The sequence below is a fragment of the Platalea leucorodia genome (genome assembly GCF_965183815.1).
Source record: "Platalea leucorodia genome assembly, chromosome: 2".
Lineage (NCBI taxonomy): Eukaryota > Metazoa > Chordata > Aves > Pelecaniformes > Threskiornithidae > Platalea > Platalea leucorodia.
The window spans coordinates 114,005,473-114,032,864 of NC_138824.1; the positions used below are offsets into that span (position 1 = coordinate 114,005,473).

Below are 27,392 nucleotides of genomic sequence, written 5' to 3' on the forward strand. Positions count from 1 at the left end.
TTCTGTTTGATTTCATTTTTAGCAGATACTTATCAGAGAAGGAGTTTCCCTTTATGAGAAGCAATTGCATAGATCAGTACATGTGACACGTATCTTTTTAACATGTTAATTTATTTCTAATGCTTGTTATACTCATTCTGTTTAATTATTGTGGTACTCACACTCCAGGTAATGTTACCATTTTTCCTGGTGATTAATGTGGCTCCACTGTGGGGGTTTTTAAAAGCCTGTTTTAATTTTTCTGGCTTGGGAATATTTTGTACCGAGAAACAGATTAAATATCAGTGTACAATAGATGAAAGAGGGATCTCATGCTGTTTTCTGATGGCTTCGAAAGTGGAAAATCCCACAGGTGTAGATTCCAGAGAGAATAGTGCTGGTGTTTATCAAAACCAGAGGAATACAAAAAATTGTAGGTGACTCATAGATGTTAACTGACAAGGAGACTTTTAAAGTGGCAAAATAATCTGTTATCCAGTATGACAATAAGGTAAGCATGCTAATTTTAAGTCTTCGGAGAGTAATTATGCAATGCTGAACTCAAGGGCCCTGTGTCTGAAATGTGTTCTGTAGGGCCCAATACTGTAAAGCTCTGAGCTACTTCAGCTTCCATTGATTTCAGTCAGAATTGATGATACTCAGAGACCAATTGCATTTCTTTCCACCGCAAGGGAAGACAGATCGTGGGTCAGATTTTTACGCTTTTATTGCATTGAATAGCACCCTTCAGAAATATTTTCACTGAAATCAGTGTGGAATGGGTTAGTCACCATCAACTGCTGAGAAACTAGTTCTTTCCTTTTAAACCTGTGGTATAAATAATCCGAAAAATGTCAGATGCTTTTTATGTCCTCACGGAAGTGCTTTTCTCTAGTTCTCTTCAGGGCTTTTGTTTGTTTGTGCTTTAAAACCTGCAGTCACCTTATAAACAAAATGATACTGGTCTTTATTGGTTTTGGCAGTGTAATCAAAGTATTTTCTATGTGTACATCTGGTTATGTTCTGTTCTGTACTGGAGCATTTTGCAACAGAAATTGTTGGTTCCTCTGCCACAAAGCAGCAGCACACCTCAGCCTGGCATACCTGCACTTACTTGATCAAAAGCTGAAGGGTTTTGTAGGATGCTGTCATCAGGGCTATGCATTTTTTCTGACTTATATACACAGTTTTTTTAATAGTAATATTATTAACATTTCTGATTTTTAGTTGTAAGCTGTTTTAGAGAAATACTGATGTGTGTATTAACCATAAATTTTAAGCGTTAAGGATGACTGAAAGATAACTGTGCCTGCTAATTAGGGTAAAGATTTTGAAATATACTCTGCTCTGGATCTTAGCAGACAACTGTGTCTTAAACAAATGTGTGGGAAGAAGAAAAGCAATCCGGAAAAAGCAGCTCTTATAGTTAGTAGCATTTCCTCCCCTTTTTCCTTCCATTGAGTCTGTCTGAAAGTGGGTGTTTTAACATACAGCCATTTCTCGTTAACATGTGTGTGTTTATTTTAGCATGATGGTGTTGTTTTTTTCATCTCCCACTCTGACACAGCATGTTTCATCCGTATATGGTTTCTACTATATGAGACATTTAAAATGGCTCAGTGAAGAAATAGATTCTTGTCACTTAAACAGTCACTCTCCAGATCTGTGGAAACTTGGTCATTTTAACAGTGTTTTAAATTCTGTATGCTCGAAGATTGACTATAAAAATTGAGAGTGATAAAATGTCAAGAATTTAAAGGTACTCTGTTGTACCTGTAATAATTTATGTTTATCATGTTTTAATTTAGCCATTTTTGACATATTTGTATTTACAAATTAAACCACTATTATAGTTCTCCTTTGTTTGCATGATATGATTTTATTTTATATTTTTTTTTCCACTCACCAGATGTTTTCAACACTTTGCTTCCCACTACTGTCATCCCCTCCCTTACCACTGCAACAGTCACAACCACTGTAGCCTTAACAACCAGCACAACCACATCGGCAACAGCCATCAGCACCAGAGGTACAGTATGCTTCTTTGTTATGGCCTGAAAAACACATTATAAATAGGAAATTATGGGTTTGATTTTTAAGGACAGGAATTGCTAAAGAGAGGGTTCAAACACTTCAGTTCAAAATATATATATATATATATATTTAAGAGAATAATCCACAGGATGGTACATGGTTAAGAAAGATTTCATATGACCTTGAATATTTTCATTGCTCTAGCAGCGTGCATGTGAACTTTGACAGGATGCTTAAGTTATTTGTATACATTTGCATTTAATTTTTTTTAAGGTTAGTAAATTAACTTTAATGTAAAACGCAAGCAAGCTATTTTTAAATAAACATGACCTTTTAAGACTGGTTATTTTGGGTGCTAATGTTTAAAACAAGATAGGTGTCTCGGCACTGGAATTACTGTTGATGCAATCTTGCTTGATAACAAAGAGGCATCGCATTACATCACCCTTGTTAGTCTTTTACAGTTTAAGGTATTCCTAACTTAGGGGTGTCTTTATCTTACCCGAACTAGAGTAAATGAGCTGAATTTCTCTCTCCCCTCCCCGCTCCCATCCTGTTGGGTTTTTGTCTGTTATAGCTTTTAAAATGTTTCTAGTAATGCTTTGCTTTGTTATGAGCAAAATACAAAGCTTAATTTTACCATTGTATTCAGTGACTGATCAGATAGCTGTTCAATAGCAAAGATGTGTGTGTTAAGGTTTCACAGATTATCATCTTCTGGGTAGCTAGTAATCTCTCATGGTGAGTGAAATGGCAGAAGGTTCCTATGTGGTCTGTTGAAGGCTTTCATTGTGCAAGGAGAGAGGAAATAATATTCACTTACCACACTGCAAGTATTCACATGATGAGGTATAATTATCCCAGGAAAGTTAAGACAGAGTTATGAAATCTTTTCTTTCTGGAAGCATTGTTAGGAGCCAGTTGTAGTGACCTGTCTAACTTGCAAGAATAAGCTGAGCCAAATGCAAGTCCATTGTATAAAGACTGTGATAGTATCAGATCTCTCAACTTCTTCCTCCATAGGGCATTGGTATTTTAATATTGTGGCCTTTATGTAATAAACTGACATCAAACCTGAAATCACATTTTTAAGCTTTAATATTACTTACAGTGTGAAAAAAGATATTGTTTTAGTGAAAAAGAGAGAGAGTCCTTTTCCTCAAGAAAAAAAGGATAGACCATGGAAAACAGCCCAGTGCTCACTGGTCTGAGAAGTTGCAAGATGAGCATTTCCTGAAAAGGAACAGAATGACAGGAATGATCATGTCTTTATAAAAGAGTGTTTTGAGTCAGGCAGAAGAAGCTTCCCAGCTTTCTGAGGGCTCGGATGCTGGAAGGACAAAGTGCTTGGTGTGCCATGTGGGTGTTTGCTGTCCTTAATGAATTGTTTTCTTCTTCTTATGTGGTCATAACTAAATTATGTCACTGTTGTGATTGTATATTTAGTGTACTGATGTTATTGAGGCATTGTGTTACCTCCTAACTGTGGTTTAGGACATCATTTTCCTTTACTCTGGAGTGTTCATTTACACCAGTTGTGTGCCCAGCATCAAGAGAAAGATTTGGAAAAGGAGAACCCTCTTCTAAGCTACAGCTCTAACACATATGAGAGTGCATGCAATTTGATGCTACAGTAACAAAGAGGTACTGCTTTAAGAGAAAGTAGAAGGAAATCTGGGTGAAGGTGATCAGTCACTAAAACACAAGCACTCACTTTTCCCAGAAAAAGAAGTGAATGTAGTAAAATGGCTGAGAACGTGAGACCACTTCAACCTCAAGGAACTGGTAGATACGGTCTCTCGGGCAGATAATCTAAGAGACAAAGGAATGTGGGAAGACTGTTTCTTGAAAATCTTGTATTGAATGGAAAATGACAGTCTATCCCAATGCAGAAGAAAAATAGGACACATGTAATAGACTAATGAAGTTGTCTGTCTAACAATCTAAGAAATCAAAACCCACACAAATGTGAAAACAAGGGAAGATTACTATAAGCATAAGTCATAGAGTATATCAGTGTGGAAGAAACAGGAAACCAGGCATAAAATCAGGAACAACCAGATACAAAAGTAATTGCAGCTAGCAAGGTGTGAGAAATTTAACAAAACAAAAGGGTTTAGAAATACATTAGATGAAAGACAAAAATAAAGACATGTAGTGATCTTTTTCATGAATGATTAGGACAAGGCTGAAGTAATTGGTGTTTTATCAGCAATGGATGACAACTGGAGTGCTGTTTCTAATAGGGGTGTCACACTGAAAGATGGCCACAAGTAGAGCCAGATCAAAGAACCCGGACAGAAAGTTTAAAGATATGTTCTGCGAAGAAGCTGAAGGCACCAGTTTGTTTAGTTTTGCTTTCAAAAAAGAAAAGTCAGTATCACTCTGATGAAGAGTTATTTTCCAAGTTCAAGGGGGAAAACGAATCCACTGAATTAGTGGCAAAGGTATTTAGCGGGGAAACTTTCTAAATGCACGGGAGACAGTGATGTAGTGTAGCTGTGGAAGTTCAATGACTTCCTTCATCCATGCTTTCTTTAAAAATGCTTGATTCCCATTACAGAGGGAAATGGACAAGATGCTCTCCTTAGGTCTCTTCCTCTCCTGTCTTCCTTGGACCTATAAACAAATAACGTTCACAAACTTACAGTGAATGTTGTGAAGGCAGAGTTCTGCCATCCTGAAATACTACACTGAACTTTATCTAGAATGTCAGAGCACCTACACACCAGAGGTACAAATGGCATAAAAGCCTTTTTGGAGAGGATCAGATTTTCAGTATTATCTGTTTCTGGCTGACCAAAAAGTACCATATAAACATATTTTCCTTTGACACTTCTGCTTCTTATTCCAATAAGATTTTTGACATGAGGGAGTATATAAGGACATAAAGTTGAGAAGCTATTCATATATTTTCAACCTTCAAAACATTTTTTTTTTTGTTGTGTTTTGGCTTCCAGGTATGTTGGAAGTAGCATTTCTCTTTATAATAATTTATCGGATCTTGTTTGATCATGCCTTAAAGAAACAGAAGTTTGCCCCAGTTCAGAGGGTAGTACATACTAATTAATAATATCTTTGAACTGGATTTCCAATAGCTGACATAATGGGCTTGCTGGATGGATTTCATTAATTCTGTTCTAAAATTATGACTTGATACTTATGAATCACTTCTGGTAAATTTTAAAGGACATTCCTCTATTCTGCATCCTTGAGGATATGTTACTCCACATCCAGTCACAGGAGATGTCTTTACAGGAATACGATACAGGATATAAAGAGCCCAGAGAGTCTGTAAGTGTAAGGAATTTTACATTATGATGATTGTAACTCATCATTACCAAAAGCCTGAATTAATGGGGAAAAAAATTTCTCCAAACCGTCATCAGTTAATTCTGGAACTGTGTGACCTATCTCTGTCTTAATTTACATGCCATTTAGTAAACAACATGAAAAAAAGCTACTGATCCAGTTGGATGACAGCATGATAATTCATAAATATCCTGTTTAGTCAAACTTTTCACTTTCTCAGACAAACGTATGCTTGCTTTTATGCTCAGTCCTTCAGGAATTAATTATTCTTTTACTGGTACATTACCTACTAACTCAAAAAATCTAAACACAATTTGATGCCAGTGAAGAGTATTGCCCTTTATATATTTGTCAAGGGTATCTTAAAGCCTAATAACCATGATGGGGAATGTACGACAAAATGAGAAAAAAATGTATGAGAAGAAACAATTCTAGAGGACAACGGAAAGAATAATTATACACTGTATGAGTTAGTTTCCTTTCTATCAGATTTATGTAATGTTATTTGTGAAAGCTGTGCGTGGATCCATGCTAGTGTTCCCTTTTGTGACTGGGAAGAGGCACAAGAGGATTGTGGATTTGCACCCAGTAGCAAAACAAGGGATGCCTCCCTTGCAGAAATTGTTTGTTAGCATAAAGTTAATTTAAATGGTTCTGTACCAGTCCTTCAAAGTTCTGTAGGTGGAGAGGGAGTGTGATTAACAGTCTAGGAGAAGCCACCTCGAGTCAGAACAGCTCTGTGTTTCTGGATTCACAGAGAAGAAAAGCTTGTGCACAGAAATGTACATAAAACCCTCCCACAGGCTGGCATTATGTTAATCACACACACACAAACGCCCTGCATTTTTTTTTAATTTAAACCCTTTTCCTATCAAGAAAAAAAAAAAGTCAAAGAGGTTATAAAACTTGGTAATTTTGGCTTATTCTTATTACTGAAGATTGAAATCTCACCACCCCACTCTCCCAAATAGGTAGAAAATTAACATTGCAAGAACATCCCAAACTCAGAAGACAGATCCATTCAGTTCGATTGCACATATGAGGGTGATTCAGTCTCAGCTGACTCACTTGTATAATGACTGCGCCAGAATGTTCAAAGCTTTATATAGCAACGCCTAAAAACATCTCCAAAAGTCATTGTGTATAGCAGAGATAGATGCAGCTCCCAGGCAGCTGCACTATGAAGTTCAAGAGTTTATTTAATAGTCAGGGTGACCACAATGCCAATGAATGTACACATTTATATATGAATGAAATCCATGCTTTATTATAGTCCACTTCGCTTTTATTGGTTTTGGCTCTGGTATAAAAGAAAGATTCCTTAGAGATCTGTGGAGCTAAATTTAGAAGAAGAGTTTACAGTGGATTAAGGAAGGGTTTGAGGATGTGATCATTTTGAAAACTATTGTGAATTTAATTTAAGTGTGAATATTTCTATTTAATAGCATAAATTTCAACCGTCTTAGCTAAAAGATTACATTACTTTCTTTTTCTCCCATTTTTACCTTGGAGTCTATATGAGGAGAAAAAAAAAAAAGAAAAATACTAGAATACCTATTTCATTATAGGCAGTTTAAATGCAGAAACTACTTGGACAGTACTTGTAGTCCTCAGGTTTTTTTGTATCAAAAAAATATTAAGCATTACCAGTTCTTCCCTTGTGAATTCATTTTTCTTTCACATAATCTGATTAATATAACTTGGCACTTTGAGATATTGACAGAGAAAGAAACAACAAAGCAAGGAAAAGGTATAGAATATGTGAAGGACAAGGGAGATAAGGGTAGACTTATATCTTAAATATAGTTGTGTATGCTTACTTGCATTCAACTCTGATAATAGAAAGAATGAGTGTTGTCTAATGTTAAAAGCAGTTTTGTATAACAGCATGCTAAAAGCTAGTTGTTTTATATACTACTTTATAGCTGTAGCACTAACATAAAATCTAATTTCTGTCTGGTTTTACTCCAACCAGGTAAGAAAATTACAGCTTTCCAGGTTTTACTTCTCCTTTCTCACTTGCCTTCTCTTACAATAATCTCCTACTGGTTTATCCAACTTCTAGATTTCCCAGGAGGCCAAACAATTTGAGGTTCAAACCAACAGTTCTTTAGATTATCTTTTTCTCCCCAGACATTCAAGTAAGCCTTTAGCACCCATCTTGCAAGAACTGCCATCTCTTGATTTTATAATGACTTCTTTCATTACCTTTATTTTTCATTCTGCTTGTTTCCCAGCTGTTTAGAAGGTGTGCCAATAAATCATTGTAAACCTATGTTAGACCATGATGAAATCCCAAACCTATTTTACAAGCCTCTTTCCCTAAGTCTTGAAACCTCCTGGGCTGTCTCTGGTCAGAGCTATCTGTTACCCAGGTGAAACATCCGCAAGCTACAGCTGAGTAGTAGCTGGGAAACCTTCCCTAGCCAGCATCTGCAACCATCTGATAGAGAGGCCAGGAACAGAAAGTGCCCTTCCATTCCTTGGCACTTGTATGGGCTGAATAGAGGAGACCAGGAAGAGAAATGGTGCCCATTTTCCCAAGGTCCACTACTAGCTAGCAGGTGCAGAGGGGAGATGCAGGAGTGTAATGCTGCCTGCCTCCTTTTCTGTGTATTCTCTGTTACCAAGGGCTCCGATATTGGAGGAAGAACTCCACCACTGTGTTTGTGTATGGCCTCAGCTCATCAGCAGGCATGTGGCTCCTTGGGCCAAATCCTAGGCTTCTGTGCAACTGGGAGTACAAACCCAAAGAAGAGATCCAATGTACCCGGAGAGCAGAGAGCAAGATGGGAAGAATTGAGATTTGTTGTTTTACGATCAAATAGTTGAATTTTTTATATCAAAATACACTTGTTGTGGTTAGATTCAAATGTGATGTTTATGGAAATATGAGGAAATTAGATCCCAGAGTTTAAAGAAAAATTATTAGGCAGTCCTATCTTCTCCTGTGGTACTTGCAGGATGCACAAGAACTATGCCATGCACAGGGGAATCCAATATGAGCAAGGAAGGTGAATTGTTATTAGTTCTGTCTATTCTTCATAGATCCCTCAGTGTTTCTTCTGACTCCTTCAGTATATACAGCTCATTTGGTTTCACTTGCTGTTTAAGTTGCATGACTTGCTAATTTCTAGAGTTTCTGGACAGAGAGAAAAACAATAGGATTAAAAGGCGGGGGGGGGGGGGGGAGAAAAAGCTCTATAGTGTTGATGCTTAAGTCTATTTTGCCAGGTTTTCTCAAGAAATTATTCTTCTAATGTGTACCTGCCCAATCCTTATGTGTCTGTGCCTTCTCTGGCTCCTCATGTGTTGAACAGGACTTAGAGTTTCTAAAGTTCTACAAGTATATTTTCAAGAGGCTTAGTAGCCCACAGTGCCCATTTTAGGGGAAACAAAGTATTTGTTCCTTTCCCTAAGCAACATTTAATTAAGGTTTCATCCCACTAGTCAGGCTTGGTGGTACAATTAATGCTGCGAATTCTCAAAGCTCACAAAATTAAGATCAACAGAGGAGATTGTAGCATCTGTTCTAACTCAAAGAACTCTTTGTTTTTTAGGTCTGATAGATACACAGCCAGGAAAAGCCTTCTTATAATATCATGAAAGTGGCTTTTGAGCATGTTAGTGCAGTGGATCATGTACACAGATTTGATAGAGGCAAAAAAATTAAAATTAGGAGTCCTCAGGTGTTCCTCTTATGCTTAAGCTGCATGGTATAAGGTATCTCCCTGTAGCAACCAACAACAACAAAAACCCAAAACCAAACAAAAAACCAAACTCAAGCAGTTCCTTACTTTGCTGGCTAGATTCCTATAGATTTCGAAATATGTCCACAGAGAATCAGAATGATGACAAACAGTACACGCTCACATGCATGGTGATCATAGACCAAAACCATGCTAGCTCCAAGCAAGAGGCTGTACAAACATAGTATGAAAATAATCTTTATTTTCTGAAATTAAGGCTAGGAATTTTGGATATTGTTGCATCCACAGAAGATATCTTCCTGTGGCTCAGAGGAAACAGGACAACAGGGCAGTAAGTAGCATCAAATTGCGGTTATGAAAGGAAGTACTTTTTCATGCAGTGTGAAACTAAATGTGAAACTGCATTATCACTACATGCTAAAAGAATGGAAATAGCCTGATGTTTATGTTGTGAGCAGACCAAAATCAAAACCAAGTGTTTCTGTGTGGAATTCCCAGTTCTCAAATACTTTTAAAAGATGCTTTATAGTTGTAATATCAATCAAAGAGTAATCCTTGAGTCAACATGCACAGCACTAAAGCAGTCTAACCACAAACAAAAATTCTGGCAACATGACCCACATCATGCTAGTTACCTTGATTGCCATGAAATGTACTTGGGCTTTTCAGTTTTTATCTTTTACAAGCTAAAGCAAAGAAATAGGCAATTTAGAAAATTGCAGTTTTCTCTGCTTAAAAGCTATTATGATGTAAGATGAAGACTGTCGTCATTATTATATGTTATTTGATCATATTATTCATGAAATGAGGCTGTTGCATTCTGGAACAAATAAAGATAGATTTCATACTCTGAATAGTTTGCCATGTAAATGAACATCATAAACGAGACATAGATTACAACACAGGCATGCTGAATACATGAAAGGAAAGGAACTATCATAATATCATATATTAGGAACCTGCTCTTTGTCTCTGGAACAAATATTTCTAGTGCTAACAAATCCATCCAGCTGTCAGCTTGCAGTAATGAAGTATGCAACTTAAAAAGTACACAATGATTTCCAGCCTTGATGGATTATCACTTAACCCAAAATGCAACGCTGTACAGATAAGTATCACAATTGGTTGATGGTCTGATAAAGATTCCATTATATAGCTGAGCTCCGGAGAGGCTTCAGCAATGCATCAGGAATTCAAACATTCCTAACCTGAGCTCTGATCGCACTGGGGTTTTTTCTGCTGCATATGAATTATGCAGTCTAACAGTCTCTATTGTAAGCTAGCAGTATGAGAGATTTTCCAAATTAAGAGTCCCTTCTGCTGGAAGCATGCTCACTGCCTGCAATGAAAGTCCTTTGCTCTGAATTCATCCTGAGAGTTTCCCTCAGGTGCCACAGACTGTAGGGTCTTAGCGCTCCTTCTGCCCAGCCTCTACATGTAACTAGAAAGGAAACAGCAGCCTTTCAAAAAAGTACATGGGAAGGACTGAAGTCATCAGTATCACCACCTCTATGTAAAGTGTAACATCAAAGTCAATATGTACTGAAGACTGTAACTGTGCTGACCATTTTCAGCTGACCTCTAGTTAAGCGGTGACCTCAGTCATAACATTTCCTACATTTTACTAATGTGTAGTCATTTTCAGTACTCAGATGTAAACAAGACATTAAACCTATATTATTCATACCAATTTCATACTCCAGTCATGCTTAATAATCTTGTAACTTTCAAAATAATTTTAAAAAATTGTTTAGATATTCATACCTGCTGCTTTAAAAGCCAGAATTCCACTGATTTCCAGAGAATTTTAGGATCAAGTATTTACAGCTCTACAAGCAGTTTGGCTTGCACTTTGGTTAAATGAGTTTATCACATCTAGCTGACAGGTAGTTTTGAGGTTTGGATGAATCTGGATTTTTGCAGTCCAAAGAGAGACAGAGTATTTTTAGTGTACTGTCAGTGTTGCCTGCAGTGCCCCATAAGCTTGAGAATGACCTGCAGATTTGTGAAGAATTTCCTCTACATAGTGAAGAATTTCTTCTACACGAGAACAGACTGTAATATCCTTTCTTCTATGTAATACCTTACATATATATAAGCTCATTAATTTTCAGTGGGACTATATGTAATTTAGTATGTTATTCATAGATTAAAATCTGTGATTTGCTAAGTCCAGAGGGACCCACTGGGCCAGTTAGCCTAAATTCTTGTACAGATTCCACTCTCATGGATTTATAATGAGGAACAGAAACCTTTATTTTATTAAAGACCATCCACCAGAACATATATAGACTTAATTTAGGACCTGAAGAAATGGAGAATCCACAATTTCCCTTGGTGTTTCTCTTCAGCAGTTAACTATCCTCATTGTTACAAATTTGAGCCTTGCTTCTCAGTTAAATTTCTTTGAGGTTAACAACCGTACATTAGTTCTTGTTAAACCTTTCTCCAGTAAAAATGCTTCTCATTCCATGTGTATTTTCTTCTTAAAAGTGAATATTTATTACAAAGAAGACTCTGTAAATATGCTTCAAAATCTGTTGGGCTACATTTGAAAGAATTGAGTCTATGCTCTTTAGGATCTTATTAAGACTTTTGGTTGATTTGTTTTGTTTTAAAGGCGTTGTCAAGCGTATCTTCAATGATGAGTTTTAAGGGAAATACAATACATTTCTTTCAACAAAGAGAAAGATTAGACAAATAATTTCTGTTGAATATGTTTCATTGTTGGTGTATTTATATATCAAAGCACAAGGCTAATGTAGTTTCATTTTATTTAGAGAGATATTTATGGTATTTAAAGATAGTACCAATGAAAACCAAATTTTTTTTTCTGATGTTATTGTGTAAGGCAGATTTTGGCAAGTTCTGTTCTGTCAGGATACTGATGAAGTGCTTCACTGTTAAAAGCAGAAGCATACAACTAAGTATCATTACAGTTAACAACAAGGACAACTAAAGCAACTGTTCCAATGTCATGTGGGATGTCAAAAAAAGACTGAAATGGTGCCGACAAGGTCTAAAAATGAGCAAAAGAAGAAAAAGAGAGAAAAATGCTTATAGTTTCAAATTTATTGCTAATACCTTTAATAAAAAATGCACGTCTTTCTCACTAACCAGTGAACTAAAGTCATCAACTGTGCCTTTGAAGCTGAAAAGATTACTCTCTCTGCCCTTGGTTTCTCTGACACTCCACTTGAAACACAGTTGATAACTTCCAGTGTGAGCCTCACAAAATACAGAATTGATACCAATTATATTAAGGTTTTTTTGGATGAAAGATGACCTTGGTAAAATGTGAAGCTACAGCGTTCCCCAGAACAATAAAATAAAAGCAAAATCTACAAAGACTGACTTTGGAGATGATTTAATCTGACCTATTAATTTTTGCGTGTGAATTTATTCAGATAGTGAATGCAAAAAAAGGTATTCTTAAGGTAATATTTTACCATTTTTCAGAGCATTGAAATCAATTTCGTAGCCACCCCTTTTTTTACTGCATTAGCAATTCTGTGTGTCTGTTCTCTGTTGACTTTGGAGACCGTACCATGGAGAAAAACGGGTGCTGTGGTGCTTAGAGAGACTGGCTTGTGTGCACACTTTATGGGAGTACCTCCCTCAGGAGCCGGCAGAAGCATCAGTATGGCTTAGTACTTGGCCTGGGTCTCCTCTCAGACCTATCTGGGGCCCCCGCATGGGATGTTGTACTTTATGTGGGTTATTTTCAATGTGCAGTGTACACAATGATGAACGGGCTGAGCAACAGCACCACACAGGTGTGTTTCTAGAGCAGAATGCTGAGCGTATGCCTTGCACACCACGCCAAAATGCTGAAGGTGCAGGGCCTGCTGTGGCAGTGGTGCATCTCAGATGTGCTGTGCTTCTGATAGTAGGGTTAAAATGTGTTTCCTTGTTACAACTAAGAGAGGGAGAGGGACTAGAAATGCAAAGAGAGCATTGCCGTGGTTCTATTACTTTAAGACTCTAAACCAAAAATCTTTAAAGGCTGATATTTTGCTGCAGTGTGGCCGTCCCATTGGGTGCAGAAAAGTAGAGTCAACAAGGCTGAAGTGAAAAAGGGTGAAAAAAATTGAATACTGATGTTTTAAAAGACTAGCTTAGAACACACCTTAGAGGAAAGAAGCAGAAGAGAAGCCTGGTTTGAAGTGTACGGTATCGTAAATGGTTGTACCTAATCACAGCTGAGTTCATTTTTTTCATTGTAAAAATTGAGAAAGAGAGAGAATTACAAACTCATCTACTCTGAGAAATACAGGGTGGAAAACCTTATTCAATAACACTTGACTCACTGTTTGGCTGACTATAAAAGACTGAACAGGAAAGCACAAATGGAAGTGACTGAAAAAATGAAATTCAGAACCAACACAAGGAAGTACTTTTCACTCAAAGAGAAATACAATTTTTCAATAGCCTACTGAGCCACGTTTGGAATTGGAGGCACTGGGGTCATTAAAGAAGAAGGGAGATACTATTCTGGAGGAACTGTGTTAACCAAGATGACTTGTAATGGGCTGAATGGCCTTTTCCCAAATTTATGTTCTTTTTGAAAAACTTTGATTACAAGTCATCCTGCTGTGATTTAGATAGCATGAATTTGAAAAGAATGTATCAAATCCTTTCAATCAAGATGCTTGGGTTTCTTTCCAGCCTGAATTCTTGCAAGCCTGTAATAGAAAACCATCAGTCAAGGGAAAGAAGTATCAGGAGTAGCAATTTACGTTAATATAAAATTTCCTTTTCCAGCATAAAGGGTAACAGACAAGGATCCTGGGCAGCAAAGGCTAGAATATAAATCTTTATGGGAATATGTTATAGGTAGTAAAAAAAAATAAAAGGAAAAATCCCCAAGACTGACAAATCCCCAAGACTGACAATTTAAGGAAGCCATTCTGTTTATTTTATATACTTCTTTTCTCATGGCTAACAAGTCTCCACTGTATACACAACAGGTCATGAACTGCCTTCAGCACCCTACAGAGAAGAGACGACTTTCATTTTAATGAATTCAAAGTGCCCTATCAGTCTTTAGCATTGACTTTGGACTAGGTCCCTGGGCATACTTGACAGAAAATAGCTTTTATGACTATATTAATTCATTAGAGAAAGGGAACATCCTATGTAAAGCCTTTCCTTTTTTTCTTTTTTTTTTTTTTTTTGGTGTAGTTTTCAATACAGAATGAGAGGAACATTTTTTAATATTTAGGTTTGACTCAGTTACTGTCTCCAGTGCAGGAATTCACTCTGTTCCTGGGCTGAATTGCATTCTTGGGCACACTTTGAGATTCTTTGGCACAATTACTACCACTAATCCTGAACTTGTTTATCTCCTACAATGCAGTTTTGTTAGTGTGAGTGCTGGGTTGCAATTGTATCTGGACATCCATACGTCAGATTGTCTTTTTTTTTTTTTTAGATAAGTTGTGTGTTTTACAAAACAATAGCAGCACTGGGTTATTTAAGTTTTTAAAGTTGCTTAATTTCAAAGCCCTATCCCTCCAGTTCATCCCTGAAGCATCTGTTCCCAATATTTCTGGAGTTAGTAATGCTAAGAAGAAATTAGTCTATTATTACAGTCGGGTTGGCTCTCCTCCACCACAAGACCCTGTGCCAAGTAATTCGTGAGTGGTTTTATAGATTCCTAGTCCCTATGGGACTTTTTTGTTATTGTTATCATAAGTCCCTGTATTATAACATGACGGTGGGGAAGTCTGCTAATTGGTTTTGTGTGATTGAAATGTCTACTTTTTTACTTCCTGGTGCTTTTGAGTAGTATCCACTAATTCTTACCAAATCATTTCTCTGGAAAAATTTGTTGCAAATTGCTACTATGACACTAAGAGATTTTAGTTTCAATTTCCCATGCAGAATGTGCTTCTCTATATTTATTATGAAATATGAGTGAACTGTAGGATTTTTACATAATTCTAAATCCTTGTCAATCAAATAAACAGTCAGGGGAATAATTCATACACAAGAGAAATTCACAGTAGTGTGTGGTTGCCTTCAGCACCATAATAAAATAGATGGGTTATATGCGGTGCAAAATATCATGCTCTTGGTATATTTTCAGTGTTATGAAGAAATTAAGAACATCAGGAAGGTTCAAGGGCAGGAAACATTTTCTGTTTTTGTAGGCAATGCTTGCATGCACTTGGGTATAATAACAGAATAAATAATGTTCATAATAAGAATAACACATGGGTCAGTCTAAAACACATTTTCTAATGTGTCTGTTTTATAAAAAAAGTGATGAACTGTTAAGCTCTGTGTTCTGAAGACAGAATGCAATGAGCAGATTCTAGGGCTTTGGATGTTAATGCTGCTCAAATACTTCCAGGATTTTTTTTACTTTTTTCATTGTTGAAAATATATGTGAGTTTTCTTATGTTACAGTCTACTAACCCTATTTGTATTGTCCCAGTTTGTAGTCTGCCTGAACAACTTTCAAAATCCTAACATATTAAACCATTTTGTGAAGCATTCTCTGAATCTATGCTGGATGCATGGCAGCATTTGAGCTTAGTTCTGTATTCAAGCACAAGCCTAAATCACATTTTGAATCTCAATGTAAATGAAAATTAAACATGCTCGACAGCTAGCATGTGCTTTAGACAGAGATCATATACAACACAATATTCATGCCCTTGGGGATCATCTGATTAGGGTTTTGTAGTTGGACATAAACCCTTCTCTCTCTTTTGACTTGATAGCTACAGAATGCTGCTGCTAATTCTTCGTGCTTTCACAAACTTTAGTGGAAAACCCGAAGTAAACTTTTATTGAGTGTTTAAAATCACAGGTGTCTAAAATTGAAAGAGTCTGTGATTGGCCAAACAGATGGTTGAGGAAGGCAATAGGAGAAGCAAAGCTGGAGAAATGAGAGAAAATGAGTGGCTTCATAGTCATGAAAATCTTCTGTGCATAGTACCCTCTCCAAGTTCCCTATCAGTTATTTACAGTTGTCCACTTCAACCTTACATTTTTCTATCACACTTTTTGTTATTATCAGATGCTTTTTATTTATATAACTTTTATTATTGATTATCTGATTATAAAAGGAAATAATTTACTTGGAGAAGCATTTTAGATATGCCCATATTTAAATTGCTCCCTTCAGAGTCTTAGAATTGGCATTAATTCATCAAATTGATGTGTGACTAAGGATTCTGGATTTGTCTAGTTTGGAGAAAAGGAGGCTGAGGGATGGCCTTGTTGCTCTCTGCAGCTTCCTGAGGAGGGAGGTGCTGATTTCTCTGATCCAGTGCCAGGAGGCGTGGGAATGGTTCAAAGCTGCGCCAGGGGAGGTTCGGAATTGACATTAGGAAACATTTCTTTACCAAGAGGGTGCTCAAACATTGGAACAGGCTTCCCAGAGAGGTGGTCGATGCTTCATCCCTGTCAGTGTTTAAGAGGCGTTTGGACAATGCCCTTAATAACATGCTTTAACTATTTGTCAGCCCTGAAGTACTCAGGTAGTTGGACTAGATGATCGCTGTAGGTCCCTTCCGCCTCAACTATTCTGTTCTGTTCTGTTCTGTTCTGTTCTATTCTATTCATCCTTAAGATTTATATCATAGTAGCCACAGCAGATACCTGATGTTGCACTAGAACTCACAAACCTCCAGTTGAGATAGGTTCCTGAAAAGATCTAAGTTTTACATTTAATATCACACATGAAAATCTAGGTCATCTTTCCTTCCAAATAAATTAGAGTCAAAGGATTAAAGTTATGAAAGGATGTAATATAATTAAAAAAAAAAGACACACAAACATTTATAAGTGTTACAGTCACAGGTTTTCCCATCTGTTGCTGGATTCCTTTAATATATGGCTATTTAATGCTTAAAAAAACTCTTTTAATTCTCTTTGTAAGGGTTAGAAGATAATCGTTTATACTGTGTTCAAAAGACTAATGTTAGAAAAGTGCAGTTATTTTAGCCATATTGCAATATTATCAGTATGCTGAAAGGAAGTCTTCTGGAAAGAGGAGAAATTAAAAAGGCAGTCAAATGTTCTCAGAGTTAGTTTTAGTCAGTTGAGAGTTCCAAAGATCGGCTTTATTAGTCCTGAACATCAACTAAAACCTAATTTCTAACTTCAGATCTTGGTCAAAAATAGCTGTAGATGATTTATTTATTAGTGAATGTAGTAAATGTGTTGGAATGTTCCAAGATGATTACCATGAGAATGGACGCTTTTTCTTTTCTGTCAAAAAAAGCCTGTTCTTTATTTAATTTTTAATTAATTGACCCTTGTCAATAAATTCATTCTTTCCATCAACATCTTATATTTTAAGATCTCAGTTTTATCCTCTGACATTTCATTAGCATTAATTACTGTCTTTCCATTGCCTGTATCTTAGTGAAAGAAAATTACAGATAAAAACATAGAACTGAAAGTATGTAGCAATGAAAAAAGTGGTTTTTTGAGATAGTGGCAATAAGTGCTGTAAAATACATGATGACCACTAACCATTGCAGGAATGTGAACTAATTCTGACTGTGTTTCATAGCTATTCTTTCAGCAATCAAAGCCAAAATCTTGTATCAGCAGCAGAGCTGTGCTGCATTGGAAGCACTACTTACATACATAGTAGGGCAAAAGCATTAGAAAGAATGGGGCCTGCCATCTAGCACTGTGTTTATTCAGTCTATACTTTATAGATGGTATCTTTTTGTCAGGCCTGTAATGAAATCTTAAGAACTTTCCATCAATTTGACACGACATTAAACATACATTATAATTACATGTTAATTGTCTTAGTTTGTGACTACATAATCATGCAGTATGTTGTTAACATTAGCACTTTGATAGGTGCCTTCCTATGATCTGCGATTTCTCGTCTTCTGGACAAATGTCATTGATCAGGCTGTAGATACCAGCCCGATCCTGCAAAAGCTTACTTGCACACTTTATGCATTATGAGCAATACCATGGAAATCAGGGAAGCTACATCTGTTTTTTAAGTCAAATGCATGTGTGTCTTTGGGAGATTAGGACCATGGTTAACATTAGGGATAAACCCCATTCTTTGAGCTTCATTTAAGAAAGCTTATTTGGAAGGTTGTGTAACAGGCACCACAACATAATCATGCCCAAATATTTCATTAATTTGAATTTTTTTTCACTTATTTGTTGCATACTGAGACAAGTAGAAGAAAAATGAGGTTTTTGGTTTGTTCTTTTTTCTTGGCACTCAGTCTGTGTTATTATAGATAAATAATTTTCATTATAAGTTTAAAGCATTTATATTGTTATGCACTTATCAAGCATTTACTCTGTTTGCTTATTTTATGTAACACTTCACAACTTTGATAAGGTGTGAATATTAAGATAAGACCCAATTTCTGTCTGAAGTGTCCACAGAACCTGCTTCAAAGAAAGAAAAAGTAATGGGACTTAAAATTTTTATTTGTTTTGAAAATATATATCTGAACATCTGCAGTACCATAGTAGATTATGCTAAATATTACTGCTACTAGACAGCAATAGTACAACTGCATTTTTATGACAGAAATTTAAAATAAAACTACGTACTCATATGCTGAACAGTCCCCATTCCCATTTCACAGATCTTTTATGTAGTGAGAGTATTTAACAAAAATTACATCTTCAAAGGCAATTCATATAACCTTTGAAATCAGTTTTATGACAAAATTATGAAAGATTCCTAATTTTCAGTGTTGGAGTATTTATAGAAGTCTACCAGAGATTATGTGTATTTTTCCTTCACATACTAAGGGAATAATCCCCCCCTACCCCTCCTGCCCAGTAGTGCTATTTTCACAAGCCACATGTAAAATAACTTGAGATATTTCAAGGCTGTGAATAGTACAAAAGTCTTTCATTTGTTATCTGAAGTGGTATTAATTATTTGACTACCAAGAAACAAGCCATAGGGCCCTACTGTGTCATTGACACAGTCATTTGACCCCATGGTGCTCTTGCTCTTTGTTGGGGAGAGAAAGGACAACTGCCAAGCAGAGCGAGGAGGAGGAAGAGCTGGATTACACTGTGCAGGGAGAGGCCACTGAACAAAAAGACTTAACCATTATGGGCATGTGACATTTAACTAACTTACTTAAAAATTTTGTAGAATCACAGTGCACCGTTGCAGAAGCAATCTAATGAAAATATTAAAAGTAATAAATGGAAGTGATGCGTTGGTTCTAGAAAACCAATTCAGCTGTACACACTTGAACAGTGAATGTGAGGTCTGAATGAGCTGCTGATAATACTTTGCAAAGAGATGTTGGATCATTGCAGCTAGTTCTTTGAAAACAAGTCAGGATTCAGTGACGATACAGAAAACAGGTAAAATGGTGGCACCAATAGGAGAGGAGTAGAAACCCAAATAGAAATCATTGCCATGTCATTGCATAAATCTATGGTGCACCTTAAATAGCACACCTTATGGTGTGCCTTACATGCTTAATACTGCACCTCTGCATCAAAAATATTCTATGAAGTTCTGGTTATCCAATAGCAAAAAGATATAATAGAAATGAGGAAAAAAATGTGAGAAGGACGGCTGGTGTTTGGAAATGGTGTCTGTGCTGTAAGAGAGATTAAACAGACTAGCACTTTTCAGCTTGGAAAAGAGATAGCTGGAAAGAGAGGTGGTAGCAGTTAAATTAAATTAGAAATTGCATGAAAAAAGTGAATGATGTGAATACAGTCACCAATGCAGAAAGTTTCTAGACTATGGAGTCAGAAAATGGGTGAGTGAACAAGGGGAACTGTATGTATTCCATTTTTCATCTGGTTGTAAATGAAATTAGACTAGCTGGTGCTGTTTTCCAATCTAATACAGCCATTCCTATGTTCTAAGATTTTTCTGCACAGGAAAAAAATTGCAAATCTCATATTGATCATCATTTAAATAAATAAAAGCATATCAACCTCAAATCATAGCTTTAATTATTATTAAAAATAATGAAGCTATTAAATCAAAATGGGTTATTATAACTGTTAGGTTCTTGATTAAGATAACTGTAGGCTACAAGGCTTATTTTTGTCGTAATGTTGAGAAAAGTAAATTTGAATATATTAATTTAATAACCACAGATAAAAATACTAAAAATCGCAAGATGACGGTCACAACCGTAACATCCCTCTACCTTCCTTACTCCAATTTAGTTAAATTAAATCTTCTAACAATATAATTTACTATTAAAACCTTATTGATGTACAAACAATGTAAATATACTGCTATCCATATCAGAGTTCTCTTACCACAGCAAACACAGGTAAAAATCATTTGATACAAATCTTATGAATCAAGCTAAGTCAGTGATCATTACACGTATCACCAACATTTTCAAGAACTACTGTGTCCCTGTTTTTCTCATGAACTGGCCATTCAGAAATTTGTGTTGACTTATGATAGTTTTAGAAGAGGCTTCCTGTAATTCTTTGGCAAAATGAGGTTTAGCAGGGAGAAACAAAGCTTGCTGGAGAAACGTCTTCAGGCAACATGAGAACATTTCTGTCATCCTGCCCACTGTGGCTCCAGTTGTACCTGGAAAATATATCTGTGACTTGAGTACATAGATTGTTTGGAACTCAACCAAAACCATTGCTCTCTTATTGTCTGGTAAAGAGAAAAAGCAGGTACATTTTCAGTTGGAGTCTGTCTTGCTATAAACTAGTAAAGCTAGATTGTTTAAGTAGTCTATAATGTTTTGAAAGATTATTTTTACAAAGTTACATTTATCTACCTGTGTAGAATTTAAAGACTAGGACAGGGCTGAGTCTGAAGGCTTGTGAAAAACAGCAAATACTGGAACTTTTTGTCACTGAAAATAATGTTTTTAAAGGTGTCACCGTGTATTTTAATTAGCCCTCAACCCTGAAAACATAAAAGTAAATAGGCAACTTATTATGCATGTACTCATGACAGTGAAGTACTTTGAGCTTTCCTGAAGGATGCTTTTGAACAAAGTGTGTTTTCTTTTACTGTTACAGAATTTACAAGTTTTTCCCCTAAATTTAAGATTTTATTTGTAAGTAAGCTCAATAAAAGTCTAATGGTCATGAAGGAGGCAGAGATGCTTGAAAATGCAGCTTAATTCCCTCATTATTGCCATAAATAATAGTGATGTAATACATCTTAAACTGAATTCCAAATTAAGACTCTTTACTGCCAAGTCCCACAGTTTCAATGAAATTATAAAATCATAAAAATCAAGTTACGAGTTTTCCTCCTTCCCGATAATGCAAATACACATTACAGATGAAAAAGGCATTTACTTATCCTACTATATAATTTATCAGAAAATAAAGTTACCATAACACAGAGAATGCTCATCAGATGTGACTCTTACTGCTATAAGGGAAAAAAAATGTTTCTCTATGGCCAGCTACTGTCGAGTTCAGTGGTAAAATGACTATCAAACTAATTGCAATCACACTACTATAAACCTACAATTCTCAAATACCAAATATATGTAAAGAAATATTGTATGGGTGGCTTAGGGCTGTAATAGCAGTAATGATTCCACAATTAACCAAAGTAGTAGGGGAAACCTAAAGACCATATGTTATAATAATGGTAGGAATAAGGAACATAAAGCATATAGAAGGGTAATACAAATTCAGATTTTATAACCAGAGATAAAAATACTAAAAATTGCAAGATGATTAAATCACAACTGTGATAACCTTCTACCTCAATCCAGTGTATTTAAACTAAATCTTCTAGCAGTATAATTTGCTGTTAAAACCTTACTGATGTACAAACCATGTAAATATGCTGCTATCCATATCAGAGTTCATTTACCACAGCAAACGGGGTAAAATGTTTGGTACAATTCTTACAAAATCAGAGTAAGTTGGTGATCATTACACAAATCTAAATTTGAGTGTAGTACCAACGAGAGCAGGTTTATATGAACATGAAGTACATTGTGAATAATTTATACATATGCATTGTCTTTCCCACCAAAAATCCCCACATTTCTATATTCAGAATTTACAAAATCCATGAATGAAGCCATAAAAATAGGGATCTTATATAGTGTATTAAAGAAAATAATTAATATGGTGGGGTTTTGCGTTGGGTTTTGGTTTTTTTTTTCCCCTTTGGGAAAAAGAGCTATGTAATTAGAGACTTTTCATTGGACTTTTTTCTTCTGGTGATATGCATAAAATTCAGGCTGCTTTTCATGTTCAGGAGCATTCCTAGAAAGATCATGCAGCAAAGGTAATGCTGTTCAGACCTGAGGTGCATCAACAGAGCTCTTATAGCTGATTGTCTTGAAAGAGTAGGCACTGGAAACTGGCACCCAGCTGAAGCTGTGTTCTGGTTCTTTCCACAGAGAGCAAGCAGAGGCATGCTGCTCTCTGGGTCCCAAGCTGTATCCCCGCTGTAGACTGGCAATGAAGCTGCTGCAGTCCTTGTCACTTACTAGCATGCCTTTTTCAATTTCCGCTTTTACTGAAATGCTGGCTGTGAAAATCTAGCTGCTAAGAGGATACATATCCTGGTCAGTCCACCCTACTCCCTCTGATACATAGGCAAGAGAAAGGACAGTTAATTCACATCCAGTCATAGATCAGAAACAGTGACTTTTAGCCCTGAAAATTTAGAAGTGTCTGGATTTTACTCTCCTTTGTCAATACTCACCCGTTTATGAGTGAGAGAAGAATCACTGGAAACAACTAGAGAGGCGTCAACAGGTAGAAGTTAATGATCTGTGTAGGCATTTTCATACAAATGATCTGGTCTTACATACCCTGAGCAGGCTCCTTGCTACTACACATCAGTGAAGGCTGCTGAATAACAGTAGCTTACAGTGCTCGAGCCCTGTGAGTCTAACCTAGTAACTCCATGTATGGAATATTGTGTATGTTACATTGAATACATGAAGGAATATACAGGTTTGGATTGTTTCGGGGAGTTAGGGTGGGTGGGTGAAGCAGGTATAGACTTGATTCCTAGCCCATCCATTAAGTATGTCCTAATTATATCTTCTTTTGCTAAAGGAAAAAAAAGTGATACCGCAGCTTAATACAGTGCTACAACTGGAGCAATACATAAGATGCTTGATGTATGTTAAAGAATATATAGCGAGCATATAACAGCACTTTTACTCCACTAGATGATGCAGCGAAGACTCTGCCCCTGTGTGTATATTCAGGCAATTGAACTGAGCATACACTCTCAAGGCATACTTTTATTTGCAATAGGGATGTTAAAGTTTCATTTCAGCAGAGTCTCTTGCCTGCTTCAGGCAAAAATTGGAATCCTGGCTTGGTCCCAGCAACTTGAAAAGAATCTGATGCCTATACAAATATGCATAATGGCAGTCTTCATCATTAGGAATTATGTTATTTTTCTGTTTCTCCAGTAATGTTTCATAATGAATCAAAATGAGCTAGATGGTTTGCTAGTAGTTTGAATACTAATTAAATGGAGACCTTCAGCAGTTTGTGACCACTTCTAATGCTTCTAATTTCTGTTTGTTTATATTTCTGTTTATCAGTGAGGCTTGTGTTGTAGAAAACCCCAGCATAACAGAGGAATCTTAATTTCTCGCTCTTTCTTTCCTTCTTTAACAAGTCAAGCTTCCAAATCTACAGTAAACTTTTCCTGCTCAGACATCAGTGCAACTCAGACTATGCCAACAGGGTTTTCATCTCCCTGAAGCAGGGATTCAGAATATTAAGTAGTTTGGAGTAGAATTTACAGGGATTTTACCTGCCTAGTTGCCCCATGATTTTCTCACTTCTTCAGTTTTGCTTCAATGAACAGAAGATGAGAGTCTTTGAAAACAAAAGAAATTTAGCAACAACAAAGCAACCAACTAATTGGGGAAACAAAAGGAAAAAAAAAGGGAGAAACATCCTAAAGTATGTATTGTTTGCCCATCTGGTTTTTGCTAATCATACAGCAGTGAATAGAGCATTGGCTAGTATTCTGGCTTGAAGTCTGGTTTTGCTAGTTGAAGTTTCCTGCTGACTTAATAGGGGCTGTGTTTCACCATTGTAGCTATTCCCATCCTTACTCTTCTCGAAGATGATGTCATTTCATGTCTCTGCATCCATTTCTTGATGACATTAAATACTTAGGAACACACGCAAAATACGAAGCAGAACCCATGAGCTGAGTTGTGCCATTGCTATTTTAACTATTACGACTGATGGACAGGGCAAAGGTCAGAGCTGGTTCCCTTCTAGGAGGAGGCAGCTCTCACAAGGTGGGGAAGGGACCCAGCAGTTCAGTGCACCAGTGGGCTGCGTTTTGCACACCAAGGAAAAAGGAGCATTTCCTGAAGCTCAGTCTCTCCTTTAGTGGTGTTCAAGTAGAAAATTAAAGATGCATAGGGATATACAAGCATGTATTTTATTTCTCTGTTGGTATGTGTCTGTTTTTCAATGCTGTAAGAATAGAAATGGGCAATAGTGCAATCCAGAGAAAGATGTGTCTTATTTCCTATCGCTATTTAAAGAATCCCTTATAATTTCTTTTAAACGGTGTGTAAAGAGACAGCATTTGGAGGAAGAAAGCACAAGATCAGTTTATAACACTAATTCTAATTTCCCTGAATGACAGAGAGAAATATATATGTAAAATTAAACTGGTACTCCTACTCCTGCTGCTAATAATAACAGCAATAACTAAGAGAAGGGCATGCTCATTTTAATTCATTATTCTTTTAAGGAACCTCTGAAAATGTGCCTTTCCTTTCCCCATCCCTACCACACAGAGTGAACAAATGTATCCAGTACTTTTTCTTGGCCCTGGTTGGTTTAATCCACAGGCACAGTAACTCTGCTGAATTTTAGAGAATTCTGTCGTGTAGGAAGTACTACAAATCCGAGAGCGTGGCTGCATCTCTATGATTCAAAATTGTTTATGAACAAAAGTGAATGAAATGGGAAAAATGGAAGGAAAGAGGTTTGTGTTCATAGGGCAGATTCTTTTCTCCCTTTCCCAGTCTTTCTAGTCTCGTCTGTTTCTTTAAAATCTCTTAAAATATTTTGTTTATGTTCTTGTATCAAAGATATTAATAAGCACATAATGCTGTAAAGAAAAGCATGGCTTTGCTTTTTCCAAAATTTCCACAACCAGCGTAACATCTCTTTCGTTGTAATTGATTTTCAAGTTTGTTTAAAATGTTTCACGAGGCATAACCTATTGAAATGAGTCATCTAGTTTTCAGGGTGTTCTGGGAATAAAAGCTTCCTGTACAATTTAAGTGTAAAAACACTATTAAAATGGTAGCACTACAATAACTCTCCCTAAACATGTTGAAAGTGAAATTTGATTTTTTTATTTGGAAGAACAGTTCAACTCACCATCAATTACAGTCAGAGCTCATTATGTTTGTGCTGTTATAATTATCAGTCCTTTTATGTCTTAGGTCTTTCTTGTAGTTCTTTGGAAGAATATTTTGGTTTTGATGAACAGCTGCTTGTTTCACACAGGTTCTACCTCAAAAAGTAAGATCTGATATCAAAATGCTGTTGTCAGCTATGAAAAGCAATCACAGCCCCCATTTTTTATGTTTTTCAAAAGGTACATATGAGACATTTCAAAGCGTTGTACTGGAGTGTTTCACAACACTCATTTTGTTCTCTTTAAGCAACCCCCTGAACTGGTACTTTCGATGTGTCATGGATCCCATACACATTGTTGCTCCTTTGAAGGACAGTACTCTGAAGTTCTTACACTGTATGGTATTTTACTCCTCAAGTAATCTTATCCATATTGCTGTTGGCCTATAAAGAGGTGGAATAATTTGCAGGCAGGTTCTGAGAACTGGGAGTTAAAAGGAGAGACTTTCTCAAGCACTTCCCTCAGTATTCATTTTTGTGTGTGAGTCTATGGGATAACCAGTTTTAGTTTTTTAATGTTTTCCTTCACATGTCAGCATTTTAAACGAGGATTTCTGTAATAGCTGATGATAAAGCTTGTCTGGTCTCTGAAAGATCACCAGCCCATAAAAAAACATTATGCCAAAATATACGATTTAAAATGATAAATATTATCCTGCCTCAAATTCTACTGCTTGAGCTTGGCTGCTGGGGATGTACCAGCACAAGGGTTGTTCTTTCCCACCAGGCTTCACATACTTCCTCGAGTTTGTTTTCTGCTCTGAGATAATGTGACAGACTTCCGTTAAAGATTATAAATCTGGTTCAAAAAGTCTTCTTGATGATACTGTGTTTAAGTACATGCCAGGCCACGACGTAAATATGTGCATGACATAAATTCATGCACATATGCAAATGAGATAAGTTCAGTGCTTTTCAGAATGGTTTCTGTATTCTTTGTATTAAGAAGAAACACATCTTTGACCATATTGCACACAAAGAAGGTCCCAGAATTCATCTGTATTGGCTAAGAAACATCTCTGTCAGCCAACAACCATTAGTAGTAGTTTTAAGTTGTTTAAAATATTTAAAAGCTTGAAATGTGCATTAAGTCAGCTGTGAGAAAGTCTGCATCCTAAGATACTGAAGCAAAGCAAGCATGAAGTATACACAATGTTAAACTGTTAGTGGTTAAGCCTCTGATGAAGGGCTCAGTCATGATAGTATTTATTTAAAGAGTTGGCTGGTGTAGTTCTTCATGGACATAATGGAAAACCAGAGCATTTGTTTTGTTTGGGCAAGTTTTGCTTCCAGCATGTTTCAGGAAAAAGCAAGTCAACTTCTTTTCTCTGCATCTGTTCTGTGAAATGACAGACATCTCTTCTGGCAAAAAAGTCTTGCCTTAATTTGTCTGACTATCACCAGACAGGTAAATAAAGCTTGAAAAGCAGATGTTTCAAAGAACAAATTTAAGCAACACTAGACGATGTGATAAACATTTAACTGTTCTTCTTAACTTATACAGATTTTCTTTTAATAACTAGAAAATAAATCCTGTAAAAAAAGCAGTGCTTAGAAAAAAACTTTGCAGGAAGATTTCACATACACAATTTTCTTCTATGTTCCCATAAAAATGTTAAAATTAGTCAAGGAACTATAAATTCCTGTCATAAGATGCTAAAATGGTATTGTTTAAACTGAATAGTCGTGAATGTAAATGAGTAATGTACCCTATCAACTAAATGTAAATGTGCTTAAAAACATTACGTTCTAATCAACTACTGCGTCAGAAGTACACACCTCTGAAGAGACGCAAGATGTAGAGAGACAGGGAGAGATTTTAACTGAGTGTCTGTATTCTATTGAACATAGTCAGGAGTCAAACTAATCATTACAGAAAGCAGCAGAACATGCTGATGACACCATGTCCTTCATATATGTTGTATTCAAATACAGTGCTCCATTCATAGATGAGGTGTTGTTGAGGACCTACTCATCTGAAATAGTTTGTATCAT

General features: G+C 36.4%; 1 protein-coding gene across 2 annotated transcripts in view; it reads left to right on the forward strand.

Annotated features, from left to right (window-relative positions):
- Positions 1–27,392, forward strand: part of CADM2 (cell adhesion molecule 2) — a gene marked incomplete at both ends in the record, with an annotated part of 665,566 nt that overhangs the window by 619,972 nt on the left and 18,202 nt on the right. Inside the window, one exon of one of the 2 annotated variants that reach the window (XM_082337960.1) lies at positions 1,889–2,008. The exons of the other annotated variant lie outside the window; for it this stretch is intronic. Coding sequence (XP_082194086.1) covers positions 1,889–2,008 — 120 coding nt within the window. The remainder of the gene's footprint in view (positions 1–1,888; positions 2,009–27,392) is intronic. 2 annotated transcript variants of the gene reach the window in all.